We start from the raw sequence: 20279 nt of genomic DNA, 5'->3' as shown, positions 1-20279 counted from the left end.
TGTCTGGTTTGAGTGCTACTGTTCCCTCATTTCTGTTAAATGTCACACAAATGCCTTTTCATTTTGGGTGTCATCTCATAAAGTAAAAACCTCTAAGATAAGAAAGTGAGGCTCAAATGCTCTCACCAGGTGGCCTAAGGAAATTTAAGAACAGAAGAGGTTTCTTAAAAAAAAAAAAAAATCATGCAATGAACTATACAGGGTGTTATATAGAAAAAAAACTATTGAAACAGTTTGAGTAACTCTGTTCCTTTAAGGTTTTTTTTTTTTTACACTTTTTATTATTATTGCTCCCTGTTCATTACTATCATTTGCAATTACCTTCTCTTTTTTTCACCTAAGAAATCCAAGATGTAATGTGCCTTTATGGTTTGGAGACTTTTTTTTTTTCCTGTTTACTCTGCTGATTTTCCTGATGTATCTTTAGAAATTTAGACAGAGGGGAAAAAAATGCTTTCTCATCTACATTGATAATATGGTGAGTGTTGGTGAAAGAATTTTCTTCTTTGATAGGAAAAGAAAGCAGAGTTACATTAGTGTGGAATTAGAAATAAGGTCTAAATGCTAACCATAGATTACATCAGAGTAAGGTTACTTATATGGAGAGAAATTGACTATAAATTGTAGAAAGAAATGTGTTCTGTTATACCTATGCATAGTAGTTGTTTAGTTGAAGAGTATTGGGTTATTAATTTACTACATAATGAGAAACAAACCAGACTCCTTAGCTCTGAGCAGTATTAAAATACATCCTCCAGGGGCGCCTGGGTGGCTCAGTCCTTAAGCGTCTGCCTTCGGCTCAGGCCTTCTCCCACTCTCCCTGCTTGTGTTCTCTCTCTTGCTGTGTCTCCCTCTGTCAAATAAATAAATAAAATCTTAAAAAAAAATAAAATACATCCTCCATATCACTGTTAGAACTATACCCATCTTTACACGTGCTTACACACACATATACATACACCCACACACACACACTCACCCCTTGGATGGCCCCAATGACCCATCTCTGTGCAGATTCCTTGTTAATTATTTAGTCAATATCAGCACAATAGTATCAACTCAATCCTGAAAGAGTGGAACAGGGAAGGGCTTATATAAGGCTTTATGATAACTTTTGGTTTTCTATCAAAAGAGGCCATAGGGTTCAAGAAATATACAGAACTTTGCTTTCAAACAGTAGATAAATCACTTTGCAACTGAATGTGGTACTGGGGAGAAAAGTGCTGCTCAACATCAGAAGCAGTGTTACTTATCTTTTGAATGAGTGCAGAGAATTCCTGAATGAGAGAGGTCAGGGGCACTTCTCTGAGCCAAACTTCATGTAGGCTGTGTAGAGGGTTGCCTCAACACATTATCTGAGAAGCCCTAGAAAAATCCATCTGTACCAAAACCTTTACCTTTCACACTGCCATACACTGAAATTCCTACTATTGGAATTGCTATTTCAATTCACACACTGAAAATGCACTTTCTTAGGAAGACCATTGGAGGCATCCGGTAGAGATTGCCCGAGGCACCACCCAAGTGCAGAGCCCAGAAGTCAGGGGATGTCAGAAGGGCCAGAGGAGCCTCACTGTGGGCAAACTTAATGAACCTCACAATTTTGCCTTCTCCTAGATACGGCCAGTCAATATTCTAGTTAATGTGAACAAATTAAGTAGGGAAAGAACAGTTGTATCTTTCACAAGCCACACTAGCAAGTGGAATGTGATTTCTTGCAAACACTCTTGGGCTTATCTCTCCATGTTAATTGTGACAGTAAAACAATAAAAATCAAGATTTAATTTTAACTCATGTTGATCATTCTAGGGCAGTAAGTGATGATGACGGGCTGGAGAAATATTAATCCACATTGGCTATTTAACATCTGCCTTATTTTGAGGAGAGCACTATCAAAGGCTCCTGCTCACGACAATGAAAATTCTCAGTTATATTTTAGTTTATCGCCGGTTTCTCCTTATAGTTTTCACTCTGTTGGTTTTACTGCCATTGCCAATCATCGTTCGCACCAAGGTAAGTGAACCTGGAGAATAGGCTGGTGGGTTTCCTGATTTATTTAATTGTCCTTTATTGTTTCTATGTAATTGCCTCGTTCAGACCTGAGTGGGGGGAGGGATGCCACTTTGAGTTGGAAGTCAGGATGGTCATATGTCGTGTTTTGTCCTCTGTTCTCCTTTTTAATGGTTAATGTTGGTTGATTCTCAGCATGACTAACTAGAATAATTAAATAATATACTCAGTCAGAATTGTTCTCTGCCTGGCAACTAGATGAGAGGAAGAGCAAAGAGGCACAAGCCTTGAGAGCTTGTCATTCTGGTTGATCAGTCTCCAAGGAGGAGCCTGGGTTAGCACAGTCCCCTCTCCCAAGCCTGGGCAGCAATGTGATACCCCGGGAAGAGCTAGAAAAACAACGGGGAGCCCCAGCCCCAGTAAATTAACACAGACTAATTTACTTGTCAGCTTCAAGGCTTGCTGTGGGCCACCAAACCTCCTAGAAATATTGTTTCCTTATGGGATGAGAAAGCATTGAAAGCATGAAGTAATTTTCCTTGGTCACTCAGAAAATTTAATAAATTATTACACCATGTTCTGATCATTTGATATTTTATTTCATTTTGGTATACTATAAGCATTTTTCTGTTTGCTTTTAAGTGTAGTCAGTCTACTAAGTCCAGAACAATAAACCCAGGACATTTTTAATCCCATGCTAAAATGATTCGAATTGGCACACGTTTAGTGAGCACCTTCTTTACGTCAGGCATGATGAGTGTCAGTTGCTAAGAGGACAAGCACTAGAGTTAGGCTTTCCGCTTTAGGTCCCAGGTATACCACTTACAAGCTGAGTAACCTGGGCAAATTAGTTAACTTCTCTATGCTTCTATTTTCTCATATGTGAGATTGGGATAGGCACAGGCTTGCTGTGAGGATTAAATGCCTAAGCACTCCTCAAGCACTTCCTCGGAGCAGTGCTGGCACACAGTAAGTAGGGCCACACGAGTCTCCCTAAACGTGTTGACCCACAGCTGGTGCAATTCCCACCACCCCAGGATGCCTTTCTGATGCTCTTCTCTAACAAGTATTAATCAAGGTTTTACCGGTCTGGGTTAAAATAGAATCAGTGATTATAATACGATGGATCCTCAAAAGTCTGCCCTCAAAAATCTGCCACTGCTCTGGGAACCTCTGAAGGAAATTCATGCGAGCTAATGAAAAGTCCTTTTTGATTCTACCGACGTCTCCTCTGCCTGTTAAGTTAGAGAAGGGACTGGCCTCTGCTGCCCCTGGCTATGGGTTTTCTGCTGCAGAGGGCAACCACCCAGCTCTAGCAGCTTCCCTTGGCTGGGCCTGTCCTCACACTGACATCTCACAATTTCCTGCTGAGGAAGGGAAGGACTCCCCACCCTTTTTGGTCAAAGATCATTCTGAACCCTCAAAGCCTTAAAGAATTTCTAGTGAAAACAATAGGCACAGTCCAGTGTTTTGGTTTGGTTGGTGTTGTTTTTTAAATTTTGTGTGATTAATCTTTCCCTCTCCTCCTTTTCCCTCCCACTCCAACTACTTCTGAAGACTCCTATATGGATCTCTGGTGGCCACTAGATGACAAATTGGAGGCACAGACACAGGGCTCTAATCTGAATACTCAACCCAAAACCCCTTTGAAGACTTGTTACTCTTTGTAGCATGCATGATGGCCTTCTCTTTTAACTTCCCTGGTCCCATGGGTTACCTAGACCTGGCTGAATTCTACCATTCTATGAATACATCCGGGTTCATACCTGGACCGCTGCTATATTGTAATATTTCTGGGTTAGTTTCAATTGAAGTCCTCACTTATGGCAGAGAAAATCAGAAATTTAACTAGTCAGTACAAACTTGGGCTATGGCTACTACTCCTTTGATGTACACATGCATGACACTTTATCTTCCATAATTTTCAGAGAAAGTTAATATAAATTCTTTGAAAGGGAGAACAACTAAATAAATGAAAAGCAGTGGTTTCAGTGCATCATTCATTAATCAGAAAGTGTATTGCTAAAAAATGCAGCCATTGATTTTTTTTTTTTTTTTTGCAAGGTGCTATGACAAGAGTACATTAGGTCTGTGGAGAAACCAGGGACCTGGCATCAAGTTGCATTCGATGAACTGTGTTCCTCTTTCCTTTTCCTCTAATCAACTCATTTGTTAAAATTCAATCAATGTTAATGTGAGGGTTTTTTCCTAGTACAATAACATGATTTCGTTTTTGTCTACTTCAAATACATATTTAATCATTCAATCAACTGCTAAATAAACTCAAAGAATATTATTTTAACTCTTGCTTACAATGAAAGCAGAACTTTTTTTTCAAAGAAAATAGGCCTTTGGAGGGTATGAACTTAAAGGAGAGGCTACTTTGACATGGATGCAAATCAATCTATTGTAAATTTCAGGTTACTGAACTGGAGAATTCAATGCTTCTAAACAGTAATAGAACAACTAAAGAATTCAAACAAAACAAAAAATCAATTTGCTTTATAAAAACACAGTAAGTCTATACGATGTAGAATGAACAGTGAATTACTGACTGTTGTTTGTTTTTGGGTTTTTGTTTTTTTTTTCATTTTTCTCCTGATTATTGAGTTGTTTCTATAGACTGGCTTTAACCCTTACTTTAATTCCATCTCAGTTCAGAGATGTGGCATCAATGATAAGAAACCCCCAGTGGTTTTGCAATGTAATATCCAAAGTGAAGGAGAAGGGATTCCCTTTGCAGAGCATACCTCTGTTCCAGGCATTCTGCCAGCTACTTTATCCAAATTATCTTATTTAACCTTCATTCCAAACCAAGAAGACAATCACATATGTTCTATCATTCCCATTTTACATTTGAGGAAATTGATGCTCAAAGATATATGACCCAACAGAGATCACATAGATGCTGTAGAAACTGGATTTAAACACAGAGTCTGTCAGAACTCAGAATTCATGCTTTAACAGTGGTTATGTTTTAGTCTTTTCTATATTTGTATTTTTGAGGATTTACCCTCTATTTTTGAAGAGTTATATAAAGTGTGGCTTGATAGTCATTATCAACAACTCAGGTATTTCTCTTTGTGATAAAACTTTAGACAGGTCAAACACAGACGAGGTGTATCTTGGCCATTTCCTCACTTGACCTCATGCTACTCAATGTCTTCAAGGTAGAACATTGCAATGATTCTAACCACTGGGGACAGGCCTATGAGGACTGAAGTAGTGGTCTTACATGCCATTTGCTGAATGTCCCAGAATCCCAGCTATACAAGTAGGTCATGTCAGTTTGTCAGGATATGCTGCCCCTTCCCTTCACACCTGTGCCCAGATATTCACCTGGAGTCACAGCATTAGGTTGGCATCTTACTATTTCTAGTATCTTGTTTTTATTTTTCTTAGTACTCTGTACTATTTCTGTACTCATTTTTTTCAATTCCTGACTTTTCTTTGTATTTCTATTAATAAAACAAAGAGACAAAAAGAAGGCCAGGGTGTTTTGAGGAGCAGTAAGTAGAGAAAATTGAGCAATAATATTTTCTGTGTGTAGAGTGCATTTCTTCCAGGTATATCTTTGTCTGGCTTATCTCTAGTTTATCTCTAATTAGGACCCCTTTTTTTAGATTTTATTTTATTTTTTTATTTATTTGAGAGAGAGAGCGAGTGAGCCCATGTGAGCATAAGTGAGGGGAGGGGAAGATGAAGAGGGTGGGGGAGAGAATCTCAAGCAGACTTTGCCCTGAGAGCAGAGCCCCACACCCAGTCCATCTCATGACCCTGAGATCTTGACCTGAGCTGAAAGTAAGAGTCCCATGCTTAGCCCTCTTAACTGACTGAGCCACCCAGATGCCCCAGGATCCCTTTTTGAGATAAGGAGAAGGGAAATAGACAGGCAGATATTGAGCAGCATGCCCTAGTTGATTGGTTATAGAACCAAAACCAGATTTCAGTTATCTCTCAGATACTTCAGAGTTTCTCTGCAAAATATTTTGCTCCAAGAGAGACTTGAAGAGAAAAGAGAATGGGAGAATCAACACAGCAGAGCATTAGTGCATAGACACAGCACGGGTTAGGGAAGGAGGAACTATAGCATTAAGGGCCAGCTGTATTTCTGCAAGTGTCATGTGTTATCTATGCTTCCTTCACAATATATTCATCTGCTATATCATGAATTTTAAAGTTATGATAGAAATGATAATAAATAGAAGAAATGATACATAATGAGAGACTTATGGTGCCAAATATTAAAAAAAAACAGGAAAAATATGCTCATAGAGAAATGCAACTTGTAAGTGATAAAGAATGTACTAGAAGGAGAGAAGTGGTATGTTGGGAAGTCTCACAGAGAAAATGAAAATGAAGGGGAGAGAATTTAAAATGACTACAAGCGAAAGAAGAGGAAAGGGAGGAATTCCAAGAAACCATGAACTTTGAAAGGGACAAGTCAAATAAACATATTAATAGAAATAATTGATACTGTCTTAACTGTTGGCTTAAAATACGGTAGAGATTTAAAATAAGGGGGGAAATGCTGTAAACTCCAAGAAAGTAAGCATTTTAGTCACAAAAGAGCATCAGAATGATGGAGGGCAAGAAAAAAGAAAAAATAGAAATCATGCTCATAGTAGTGTGGTAGATGAACAAAACCAGGAAACCCAAATTTGGTATATAGTCTTTCATGAATATTTTATGAGAACTTACAAACCCAAAGTATTGTGCTAAGTGAACTGTGGGATATAAACATAAGTTTAAATTAACGTTTCTGCTTTCGAGTAGCTTGCACAGTTTCTGAAAAGTCAATATACACTGTGGCAAACGTTAATCACAAAATAAGGTTGTATATAGGGGCGCCTGGGTGGCTCAGTCAGTTAAGCATCTGCCTTTAGCTCAGGTCATGATCCTGGAGTCCTGGGATTGAGCCCCACATTGGGCTCCTTGCTCAGCGGGGAGCCTGCTTCTCCCTCTCCTGCTCCCCCTGCCTGTGCTGTCTCTGTCTCTCACTATCTCTCTTTCTCTGTGTCAAATAAATAAATAAAATCTCTAAAAAAATAAGGTTGTATATAAATAAGTACCAAATGATTTAAACAAATCATTTGTGTCTAAACATGTAATTAAAAGGTAGATAAATCTCTGGGGATATATCCTCCTCCAGCCCCTCCATGCCCCCAACCATGCACAGTCCCACTTGCCCATCACCTGACTCTCCTTCTGCTTTCTTTGTCTCAGAGAACCTGCTAGCCTTCACCCCATTCCCAGCCTGAAACTTGTGTGTCATCTCAGATGCTGCAAATCATCAGACTATGTTGCCTCACCTCCTAAACCCACCCCCCTCCCATATGCTTCTTCATCTCCATTCCTGGCACTGCTTTCCTTGAGGCTATCCCATCTTTCTTTCCCATGGACCATTTCACAGTCTTTTCCCCAAAGTCTTCTGCCAGAGCACTATTTTTAAAATGCCAACCTGGTCCTATTGTACCCCTGGTCAAACTTCTTCAGTGATTCCCTTTTGCCTACAGGGGAAAAAATATCTACAGAAAACATGTATACACTGATGGATCTTCAAGATTTTGCCATTTGTTTGTTCTAACAACCCTCCCCTAAGCCCTCAATACCTGTCTCCCACATTCACATTTTCCACATTAGCGATATTTCGCTATTTGCAGTCCCTGGGTTACTATTGACTATTCATGGCTATTCTTGCCTCTCAGTCTTGGCACATGCTGTACCCTGGAATGCTCTTGCTCTGTCCTTCTTGAGAAAGGCAGCTCTGGCAGTGATACAAACTGAGAATCCTCTTCCATGCCCTCATTGCATAATGGATACCTCGGCCTAAGTTTTATAGTATGTATTCCATTTTGCTTTCATCATTCCCTCCCCCCCAGATGTAAATGCCTTAAGAACATAGTGCCAGTCATACAGGAGATAGCTGATAACTATGCTGAATGAATGACTGATGATTTCCCATGGCAGAAGGATGGGGGGAACTTAATCTAGATCTTGGAGGAAAGATAGGATGCGGGAGAAAGAAGATGATGAAAGGAAAGAACTTCCAATAGAGTAAGAAGTGTGGCAAAGGGACAGAACAAGAATGCTGATGTAAGAGGAGGGTGTCTCTTTTTTTCCTTCCATGGTACATTTTTATACCTAACTTGGTACTGATAATGAATGTGAATATCCATTATAAGCTTCATAGCAACCATTAGAAATACTCAATATCATCCCCATTTTTACAGATGAGCAGAGACTTAATGAAAGAGGTTAAGCAATTTGCCCAGTCACAGCCTGTAAAGGGAGTAAGAGGATTATCTGACTCCCAAACCCATCAAGGATATAGCTTCTTTAATGGTATTTATATCAGATCTTTAAAAGCTTACATACAGTTTGCCTTACTCCATTGTTTCTGGGTCTTCAGTTACAAAACCCTAAGGTGGGATGAGGCCTCCCTCTGCCTGGATTGCAAGGTAACCATGACCGATGGTGGACAGATAGTAGGAGCAAGCCAGACTTTGGTTGTCTAAGCTGCTGAGACTTAGGGACTTTTGCCACAGCATAGCCTCAGCCGCCCTGACTTCTCTCGCATATCCGAAAAAACTCCCCAAGTGATTCTGTCATGCAACCCCTGGCCCACTTCGTCATCTGTAAAGTGAACAAGACTCTTAAAAGAGTTTTTAAATGTTATCTGTGGATCTGCTGCCCCAGATTCACCTGAGCTACTTGTTTAAAAATCACAAGCTCTGGCTGTGAAGCCCAAGATGGTGCACGCTTACCAGACTCCTCCTGATTCTGAAGCAGTTAATCCACAGACTGCATTTTGATCACCTTCTAATGCATTCTCAGGTTAGAGAACCAGGTGAACTCCCTTGTGGTGCACAGGGGGTGAAGATGGTACATCTTCAATGCTAATTAGTTGCAGAGGTTAAATGAAAAGAAGGAGTTAAACATTCTCCAGTAATTGGCATAGTGGCTCCACCAGTTGCCTTTCCCTGCTATGGGCTAAAAACTAACACGAATGCTAGTTATTTTCCTTGACTTTGTAAGTTGAGCTCCTCCTTACTCTTTATCTCCCGATAGGAGAATATTTCTAATCATTTTAAGCCTTGCAATTAATATGGATTGAGTCTTGAGAAATCACTGCAGCAGAAGGGGTAGGTGTATCACAAACCATGCAAAGCCCTTTACAGGCTCTGTCAAATAATAATAGTGTTTTTCTTGTAGCACCCAGATTTAAAATGCATGATTTTTCTTCTTTCTTAATTGCTCTGCATTCCCTTTAGAAAATCAATTGCAGTGAGTGAGGCCTATGATTGGTCCTGCTTTTCTCAAGCTGTGCTGAGAGATCATACCCACATGCGTACTAATTCATCAGCCAATTGCTCCCTAATATCAGTTAGAGTGTCATTAAAAAATGGAGGGAAGGGGTAAAAAACTATATTTTACAGCCAATTTTTATTTCAATTCCCTCTGGAGGTATAATTTAAAAGAGAACCAAGGTGATTTTTAAATATAATCAGCCACACTTCCCAAGACAATTTGACAGTCGGAATTTGTGGGGGAGAAGCCATTATCCAAATGGCCTAGTCATAGCTTCATTTGCCTTCCTACCTCTGCAGCAAGTACCCTGGCTGCACTTGGTTGAGGTGGTTAAGACAAAATATGACTGTGTTATTGTTAAATGGGGCCTGGGGAAATATGAAAGTGTCAGCTGTGAGGAAGTAACCGATGCAGGAGAAGTTTTAGCTCCAGTTCTTGTTTACTGGCAAGAGAGATGAGAGCTCCAGGAAAACTGGAGAGACATTCCCCCACTGGGGTGAGGGTTAAGATATCCAGTGCCAGCAAGTAGGAGAGAAAAAAGAAAAGAAAACAAGGCAAAGGAAAGAGGCTCCTAGGTTGAAGAATTTTATGTTTAGGATAGCTATTAAGATTTTTATATAAGGATCAAGACATATAATTAGAAACAACTGTAGGAAGAACACAGAAAAACCATGAGAAGAAAACAGTTATTCAACAAATATTACTGAGTGCTTGCTACATGCCCGGTGCTGTAAACAACAAAATATATGCTTTCGTGGCATTTTTGCTTGGACTGAAGCCCAGCTCTACCACATACTAGCAATGTGATCATTGATCCCTGCTTGAACATGGAATTACAATACCCACCTCAAAGAATGTTGGTGTGGACTAAATAAGTCATGTGGAACACCAAGTATTGTATCTGGGTGTGTAGTAGGCATTCATAAATGTTATTTTCCCATCCTTTTACTTATTCATAAGTGAGAAAAGCAGATTTATCTATTTACTTGTTAGATGTCTTCACCTTTTAAATAAGTTCTTCTATCTATAAAGTTTATGATCAGCAGTGTAGATGAAGTTCATACAGTTAGGACACCTCTACCCCAACCATTCTCCACTTTAAATATGAAGCAAATACATGTTTCCGTTGACCAGAACGGTCAGACAAGCAAACAAGGGCAGTGAAGGTGAGAACCTATGGATGAAAATGCTCCCACATCATCCTGGGGTCAGTCAGGTTCAATGACCCAAATTAAGGGTAGAGAGTAGTTTTTTTGCTACCAAAAAAAAAAAAAAAGCTACAGACAGACAACTGTCTGTGGTAGCATTCATGGGAGGTAGACACTTCCCAGCCTCCCCACCAGGACCTGACTCAAGCTATTGGATACAGCTAGATGATTGGATTTGCATTGTCCTCCTGAGACAGGACCCCAGGCTGCCAAGATAAGACATTCCAGATGAGAACCTAGGGACTTACTAGAGGCAACTGTAAAGCTTCTAGATGAGGAATAAAGACTACAGAAAGAATAAACACAAAAATAAAACAACTACCACTCAATCTCAACATGCAAGAAGATAAGAAAGACTGAGGATAGTCAAACTATGGAAAGAGCCCAGATATCCATCGAGAGATGAATGAATAAAAAAGATGTGGGGTGGAATACTACTCAGCCATCAAAAAGAGGAAATCTTGCCTTTTGCAACAACGTGGATGGAACTAGAGGGTATTATGCTAAGCGAAATAAGTCAGTCAGAGAAAGACAATTATCATATGATTTCACTCATTTGTGCGATTTAAGAAACAAAACAGGATCATAGGGGAAGGGAGGGAAAAATAAAACAAGATGAAATCAGAGAGGGAGACAAACCATAAGAGACTCGTAATCACAGGAAACAAATTGAGGGTTGCTGGGTGGGTGTGTAGGGATGGGGTAGTTGGGTGATGGGCACTAAGGAGGGCATGTGATGTAATGAGCACTGGGTATTATATAAGACTGATGAGGGGCACCTGGGTGGCTCAGTTGGTTAAGTGTCTGCCTTCTGCTCAGGTCATGATCCCAGAGTCCTGGGATTGAGTCCCGAGTCAGGCTCCCTGCTCTGTGGGGGAGCTTGCTTCTCACTCTGCCTGCCACTCCCCCCTGCTTGTGCTCGCTCTCCCTCTCTCCCTCTCTCTGACAAATAAATAAAATCTTAAAAAAAAAAAGATGAATCACTAAACTTTACCTCTAAAACTAATAATACACTATATGTTAATTAACTGAATTTAAATTAAAAAAAGAAAGAAAAGCTTAATAATAATAAAAAAGAAAGACTGAGAATGGAATCAACACAGTGATGAAAGCACTTCAAATAGAATGAAAACAACAGGGGAATCAGGGCAAGTTTGAGGGTCTTGAGCTACAGATTGTAGAACTTGTTGAAAAGCTGTAATATTAAAAGAGTTTAATAATTTTGCAAGAAGTGATTTTTAAAAGGTGGCCATGATTGAGGGACAAAATAAAGAGCCCAGAAACATATGTGCCTGCATTTGTAAAAATTTGACATAGCAACAGGAATTGGTGGGGAGAAGATGGACCATCCAATTTAAAAAGCCAGGGCATTTTGGCTCTCCATTTTAAGAAAAATAAGGTATCAGTTTTCTATACAAATAAATCAAGGCCCCACACTTGAAAATTTTTAAACTTTAGAAAAAAATATGGAAGTACGTAATACAGGAAGAATTTCTCATACAAGGTAGTAAAAACAAACAAACAAAAAACATAACAAAGAATTTAAAAATAACTGCAGTAAAATCTTGTCATCCAAAAATAGAATAAAGCAAATTCCAGAGATCAGCCAGAGATTAAGAAAAATATTTGCAAATATTTCACTTATAAAGAAATAATTAAGAATCTAAAAATAGCCACAAATTCATGAAAAAGAGAAGCAAACAAGCAACAAAAAATGGTAAGAGGCTATAAATAAGGTAGTGTGCAGGAAAGAAACAATTATGTTCAATAACCATGAAAAAATACTTCAGTGCTATTCAAGCAAATACAAATTAAATTAAGAAGAACTTTTTCATACCATCAGATTGTCAAATAAATTAGCCCAATATACCAATGGTTGGTGAAAAAGGAACTTTCTCACATTGTTGGTACTGATGTAAACCGATACAACCATCTTGGATAGCAATTGGGCAATACCCACTACAATTAGAATCCACCCCTTCCATTCAGAAATTTCACTACTACTTTTATACTCTAGCTTAGAAAATTTCTTTCCTATATCCACATAAAGGTAGGTAAAAAGATGTTCATAGCCTCATAATAATGAAAAATTGAAGAGAAAGGGCGCCTGGGTGGCTCAGTTCGTTAAGTGACTGCCTTTGGCTCAGGTCATGATCCTGGAGTCCCAGGATCGAGTCCCACATCAGGCTCCCTGATCAGCAGGGAGTCTGCTTCTCCCTCTGACCCTCTGGCTCTCTTCCCTCTCGTGCTCTCTATCTCTCATTCTCTCTCTCTCAAATAAATAAACAAAATCTTTTAAAAAAACAAAAAGAATTGAAGGGAAAGACCCTTCAGTAGAAAAATGGACAAATGAATTGTAATACATATATAAAAAGAAATGCCATGTCCATTTAAAATGAATTAACAATAGGTCTACATGTATTAATATGAATGCATTCTTGAAATACATGAGTAAAAAGAGTAAAAAGGCATTCTTAGTGAAAAAACAAGTTGAAAAATAATATATGCAGTAAACCTTATTTGATTGTAAAACCGTATGTTGGGGTGCCTGGGTGGCTCAGTCGTTAAGTGTCTGCCTTCGGCTCAGGTCATGATCCCAGGGTCCTGGGATTGAGCCCCGCACCGAGCTCCCTGCTCGGCGGGAAGCCTGCTTCTCCCTCTCCCACTCCCCTTGCTTGTGTTTCCTCTCTCACTGTGTCTCTCTCTGTCAAATAAACTAAAAAAAAATCTTTAAAACTATATGTTGTTTATTAATGATAGAGATTTAGTGAAAAGAAGGAGTACATGCACCCCAATGTTCATAGCAGCAATGTCCACAATAGCCAAACTGGAAGGATCCGAGATGCCCTTCAACAGATGAATGGATAAAGAAGATGTGGTCCATATATACAATGGAATATTACTCAGCCATCGGAAAGGATGAATACCCACCATTTGCATCGACATGAATGGAACTGGAGGGGATTATGCTAAGTGAAATAAGTCAAGCAGAGAAAGGCAATTATCATATGGTTTCACTCCTATGTGGAACATAAGGAATAGGGTGGAAGACCACAGAGGAAGGGAGGGAAAACTGAACGGGAAGAAATCAGAGGGGGAGACAAATCATGAGAGACTCTGGACTCTGGGAACCAAACTGAGGGTTGCAGAAGGGAAGCAGGGTGGAGGAATGGGGTAACCGTATGGGGGGTATTAAGGAGGGCACGTGTGGTGATGAGCCCTGGGTGTTATACACAACTAATGAATCGTTGAACACTACATCAAAAACTAATGATGTACTATATGCTGGCTAAATGAACATAATAAAAAAAAATAAAGAAAAAAAGGATAGATTGCTAGAAGGTTTCTAATACATTTTTCTTTATTGTCAGGAAAGAGAAATTTCCTCTCCATATTGGTAATCAGTCTGCACTTAATAGCTTCATCTCTCTGGTGCTGTTGGAGAATCTTCATACAATAGAAAAGGTGGATGTGGCCCTAAGTGAGCCAGGGAGGCCCCGTGCACACACACAGAGTGGGAAACCCTGGTTAAGTGACATTACACCTCATGCTATGTAATGGGATTTACAACATCTGTATTCTGCACAATGGCCTCTGTCTGGCTGCATGTTGTTTGTTTGCTGAACAAAATTACCCATATAATTTTTGGAAATGGTAGGGAATATATAAATTTTTGAACAGAAAATTTTGTTATTTTATTTTGAGGTATTTTTATTTAAGGAAGCCCTCTCAACTCCCCGCACCCTTTGTTTCATGTAGTATTTTGGGACTGAATCATGATTTTAAAAAATCTTTTTTGTAAGATCGGTCTTAGACTTTTGAATCTTTTTTTCTTTCTATATTTTCCATCACAATAAACAAAACAGAAGTAGACATTATTGTGTTGCTCTAATTCAGCTCAAGAACTCATGTACCAATGTGCTTTGTTATTTCTAGAACAAAATGTTATTCAAATTATTACTTGTTATAGTTGCAGAGTTCATTTTAATAAGGATATCAGCGACTTCTACTAGACTTGAGAAGAATTGAAAGAGAGGGGAAAACAATTCACCCACAGTCTAACTGACTTGACAACTGGCCTTCTTTTATTGTTGCTTTATCATTGTTTGCCTGTGGTAGTAGGAGTGGTGATGGTTATGGCTACTGGTGGTAATGGTGGAGCGGCTCCATTTTAGGAGTAGAGGGATTGCTAAGAAGGCAGAGAGAGGGAAGAGAAAAACATTAAAGGGATCAACAGGAGACAAAGATGATATAGCTAGAGATAATGGGTCAGTCTCTGGATTTCTACTGAAAAAATAAAGGAATTTTTCCCCTACCGCAGAGCTGGTTCTGCGAATCAGATATCCAGGACACACTTCCAGTGGCAGCACAGACAACTTACGAGTTTTCTTCTTCATCAGAAGAACCTGTTCACCAAAAATTACTCACCCTAATATTAGTTTTTTTGAATATGTATGAATAATAGAAAACAATGAGATGTTTTCCTGTATCTTTTGTTACTTCTTCTTAACAAAAATGTTCACAGATCTTTGGTTTTAAAAAATAATTCTATATATTTTAATATTAGATTTTTTTTAAGATTTTATTTATTTATTTGACAGAGAGACACAGCGAGACAGGGAACACAAGCAGGGGGAGTGGGAGAGGGAGAAGCAGGCTTCCCGCTGAGCAGGGACCCCGATGCGGGGCTCTAGCCCAGGACCCTGGGACCATGACCTGATCCGAAGGCAGACGCTTAACAGCTGAGCCACCCAGGTGCCCCTTGATATTAGATTCTTAAAAGAAAATGCTTGACACTGTATCTGTATTAACTTTCTGTTGTTAAATGCCTGAAGGGTGTTGATGGGAAAGAACACTTTCCTGCCCATGACTCCAAGCCTGACCAAGAAAGATCACCTAACAGAAAACAGGAATTGGAAGGAGATAGTCCTAGGATGGTGGACCCATCAATAGGAAATCTGTGTAATTTATCAATAAGGGACACTTGAGAAGGAAAAGTGTTGTCAGAAAGACAACAGGTGGAAACCAGCACTATCCCAAGAAAACTGAGACAGATTGTCATCCTACCCACCCAGTCCTAGCCCTCTGGATAATTCTGTATTGCTCCTTTTCTAGACTTTAAGCTTTCTTTAAGTTATGAAAAATGGGGCATTTCCCACCGATTCTGGGAATGCAACTCTTAGGAACAATGCAGATATGATGCCTTAGCCAGTTGCAATTATAACCTCCTGGGACTCATATGCAAAAATATAAAATGTGCATGAGTGTTTGGGGGAAGCTCCATAGATAAGACATAAATTTGAACCTTAACACTGAAGGATGGGCAGAGTTTCAATATACGTTCTGAATCTGGGGATTGAATTTGGGTAGAACATTACCTGGAAGCAAGTGTCTGGTTTCCAAGTTGGACCCAGAGTTAAAGATAAAAGGGAAGGTCTGGAAGAGTAAGTAACCAAGTGCTTCTCAAACTTGAACCTGTATAAGAATCACCTGGGGAACCTGAAAATGCTGATTCTGATTCATTAATCTGGGGAAGGGCCTGATTTCTGCATTGCTCACAAGCTCTGAAGTCATGCTGATGCTGCTGGTCCATGGACCACCCTGGGGGTTGGGCAGAGCAATTCAAACAAACAGCCCAAGTGTTGATTCTGGAATGGTAAAACAAGATTTTTTTGCAAGGCAGAATATCAAGGTAGCATTTTTATTACCAGAGATTTTATTAAAATGCTAACAAAGGCCAAGCAGATGAGAGAATAAAGTGAAATGGTGCAGTGCTCTGCAGAACTGAAAAGTAAAATCATGTGGTATTTGTCTTTCCCTGTGTAACTTATTTCACTTAGCTTAATACCCTTGAGGGCCATTCGTGTTGCCACAAATGGCAACATTTTATTATTTTTTTCTGGCTGAGAGATTCCAACTAATGTGTGTGTGTGACATCTCCCCCTCTCTCTCTCTCTCTCTCTCTCTCTATATATATATATATATATATATATATATATATATATATTACATATATACACCACGTCTTTATCCATTCATCCATCAATGGACACTTAGATTGTTTCCATACCTTGGCTTTTGTAAGTAATGCTGCAATGAACATAGGGGTGTGTGTATCTTTTCAAATTAATGTTTTCATATTCTTCAGATAAGTACCCGGTAATGGAATTACTGAATCATATGGTAATTCTATTTTTAATTTTTTGAAGGACCTCCACACTGTTTTCCTTTTTGCCTACACAATTTACATTCCCACCAACAATGCATGAGGGTTAGGGTTTCCCTTTTCTCCACATCCTTGTCAGCACTTCTTATTTCTTTCCTTTTCATAGCCATTCTAACAGGTGTGGGTTGATCTCAATGTGGTTTTGATTTGCATTCCCCTGATGGTTAGTGATACTGAGCATCTTTCATGTACCTGTTGACCATCTATATGTCTTCTTTAGAAATGTCTATTCAGATCCTCTATTTTTTAATTATTGTTTTGTTACTGAGTTTTATGGATTATTTTTATATTTTGGATATTAACTCCTTACCAGATATATAATTTGCAGATATTTTCTCTAATTTATTAGGTTGACTTTTATTTGATTTCCTTCTCTATGCATAAGCTCTACAGTTTGATGCAGTCACATTTGTTTATTTTTGCTTTTGTTGCTTTTGCCTTTTGAGTTGGATCCAAAAAAAAGTATCACCAGGACCAGTATCAGGGAGCTTACTGCCTATGTTTTCTCCTAGTTATTTTATAAATTTCGGTCTTACATTCAAGTCTTTAATCCATTTTGAGTTACTTTTTGTATCTGGTATAAGGCAGTGGTCTAGTTTCATTCTTTTGCATGTGGCCATCCAGTTTTCTAAATACTATTTATTGAAGGGCTTGTCCTTTCTCCATTGTATACTCTTGGTTCCTTTGTCATAAATTAATTGACCATATATATGTGGGTTTATTTGTGAGTTCTCTATTCTGTCCATTGATCTATTAATCTGTTTTTTTAATAACTATTTTTGCTATTTATTTGAAGCACAGTAAAAAAAATCGGTACACTTTGGAATCTGTTTTTAATGCCAATACCATACTGTTTTGATTATTATAGATTTGTAATATGGTTTGAAATCAGGGAGTATGATGCCTCTAGCTTTGTTTTCTTTCTCAAGATTGCTTGGTTATTCAAGCTTTTTGTGTTCCATACAAATTTTAGCAGTTTGTTCAAATTCTGTGAAAAATGTCATTGAAATTTTGATAGGCATTTCATTGAATCTGTTGATTGCTTTGGGTAATATGGACATTTTAACAACATTAATTCTTTGAAACCATGAGCACAGATTATTTTTCCATTTATTTGTGTCTTCTTCGATTTCTTTCATGAATGTCTTACAGTATTTAATATATAGGGAGGTCTTTCACCTCCTGGTTGAATCTATTCCCAGGTATTTTATACTTTTTAATGCAGTTGTAAATGGGATTGTTTTCTTAATTTCTTTTTCTTACAGTTCATTGTTACTGTATAAAATGCAACAGATTTTTGTATATTGATTTTGTATCCTGCAATTTTATTGAATTTGTTTATTAGCCCTAATAGTTTTTTGGTGGAGTCTTTAAGATTTTTCTCTATATAATATTATGTCATCTGCAAATAGTGACAGTTTTACTTCTTCCTTCTAATTTGAAAGTCTTTTATTTCTTTTTATTGCCTAATTATTCTGGCTAGAACTTCCAGTACTGTGTTGAGTAGAAGTAGTGAGAATGGGTACATTTGTCTTGTTCCTGATCTTAAAGGAAAGGTTTTCAGCTTTTTACCATTGAGTATGATGATAGCTATGGGCTTGTTATATATGGCTTTCATTATATTGAGGTACATTCCCTCTATACTCACCTTGTTGAGAGCTTTTATCATAAATGGATGTTGAGTTTTGTCAGATGCTTTTTCTGCATCTACTGAGATGATCATATGAATTTTATCCTTCATTAATGTGGTGTATCATCTTGATAGATTTGTGGATGTTGAACCATTCCTGCATCTGTGGAATAAATCTTGCTTGATTGTGATGAATGAACCTTTTAACGTACTGTTGAATTCAGTTAGCTAATATTTTGTTGAGGATTCTGCATCTATGTTCATTAGGGATATTGGCCTGTAATTTTTTTTTTCTTGTGTGTCCTTTTCTGGGTTTGGTATCAGGTTGATGCTGGCCTCATAAAATGAATTTGTGAGCATTCCTATCTCTTCAATTTTTGGACAAGTTTAAGAATGAGAAGTGTTAAATCTTTGAATGTTTTGGTATAATTCTGTCTTGGAAGATTGTATTTTTCTAGGAATTTATCCATTTCTTCTAGTTTATCCAATTTGTTGGTGTATAATTTTTCATAGTAGTCTTTTATGATTATTTGTATTTCTTTGGTGTCAGGTGTAACTTATCTGATTTCATTCTGATTTTATTTATTTAAGCCCTCTCTCTTTTTTTCTTAGAGAGAAGTCTAGCTAAAGGTTTTTCAATTTTATCTTTCAAAGAACCAGATCTTGGTTTTATTGATCTTTTCTATTGTCTTTTTAGTCTCTATTTCATTTATTTCCACTCTGATCTTTATTTTCCTCCTTCTACTAACTTTGGACTTTATTGTTCTTTTCCTGGTTCCTTTGGGTGCAAGGTTAGTTTATTTGAGATTTTTCTTGTTTCTTGAGGTGGTAGCCTGCCAACAACTATGTCTCCAATTGTTTCAGATTTGTAGGGCCTAGAGATGCTCCATGGTCAGCAGAGCCAGGCACTCAAGGGGCATCTCCTGTGTTGGCTCTACTTGCCTGCTGGCTTTGGCAGGTTTGTGAGTGCAGGGCATTCAGCTCCCCAGCTCTGGCAGGGATGCAGGGGCAGTATAAGAGTGGGGCACACCCACTAGTGTTAACAAGGTAAAGGAAGAATGCCAAAATGGCACCAACTAGCACCTCTATCCCTGGACAGAGTCCTAATAGGCTCTGCCCCTCTCGAGATGCTTTAGATTAGCAAATGACTCTCCTTCATGTATGGTCTAGGCAATTTTCAAACTGCTGATTTTGTGCTGAGTCCCAGGGTGGATGAGTTTGTACATGAGCCCTTAAAGAGTAAAATCTCCATTCCCTACAGCTTCATGGTTCTCCTGAACCTAAGCCTCACTGGTTTTCAAAGTCAGACATTTCAGGAACTCTTCTCACTGGTGCAGATCCCAAGAGTTGAGGTGTCCAATGTGGGGCACAAATTCCTCACTCCTCAGGGAGAAACTCCGTATTTTGAGATACCTCCCAGTTGTGGGTCACCATACCGCACATTGGGGTTTTTGGTGAAACCACATCTTTGTCTCTCGTACCTGTCTGGATGTGGCTCTTTTATCCCTTGTTATGAAGGAAACTGTTCAGCTAGTTCTTCAGAAAAAAATTATCTCATGTGTAGCTGTAGATATGTTACATCTGTGGGAGGAAGTGGGTTCAGTTCTGCCATCTTGAACCCCAAATCTCAACCATTTCTTAACAATGCCCTAAAACAGAAACACACAATTTTATACCTAGCAAAGCAACAGATTCTCTTAGGAATTTCATTTCTGTTGAGTCTCCCTGTGTTTCCTCAGGAGCTCAGTTGTCTTTCTAAAAAGCAAAGCAGGAGGTTCTTAACCTCCAGGTCCATGTTACTTAGGAGCTGATTTAGTCTCATCCATGTCACATAACTTGGCATGTCCTTCTTTCTCTGAAACAAAGCACAGCAAAAAGTTTTTTCTAGGTTGAT

The 20279-nt window shown here is 38.6% G+C and overlaps 1 protein-coding gene across 1 annotated transcript in view; it reads left to right on the top strand.

Annotated features, from left to right (window-relative positions):
* Positions 1 to 1914: 1914 nt before the first annotated feature.
* Positions 1915 to 20279, top strand: part of SLC13A1 (solute carrier family 13 member 1) — an 81590-nt gene continuing 63225 nt past the window's right edge. The window contains exon 1 of the mRNA XM_088018463.1: positions 1915 to 2013. Coding sequence (XP_087874589.1) covers positions 1915 to 2013 — 99 coding nt within the window. The remainder of the gene's footprint in view (positions 2014 to 20279) is intronic.

The sequence above is a fragment of the Eumetopias jubatus genome, unplaced genomic scaffold (genome assembly GCF_037043125.1).
Source record: "Eumetopias jubatus isolate StellerSeaLion01/CBP00866 unplaced genomic scaffold, mEumJub1_p1.0 scaffold_14, whole genome shotgun sequence".
NCBI lineage: Eukaryota > Metazoa > Chordata > Mammalia > Carnivora > Otariidae > Eumetopias > Eumetopias jubatus.
This window is presented reverse-complemented; position numbering and strand designations above follow the sequence as displayed.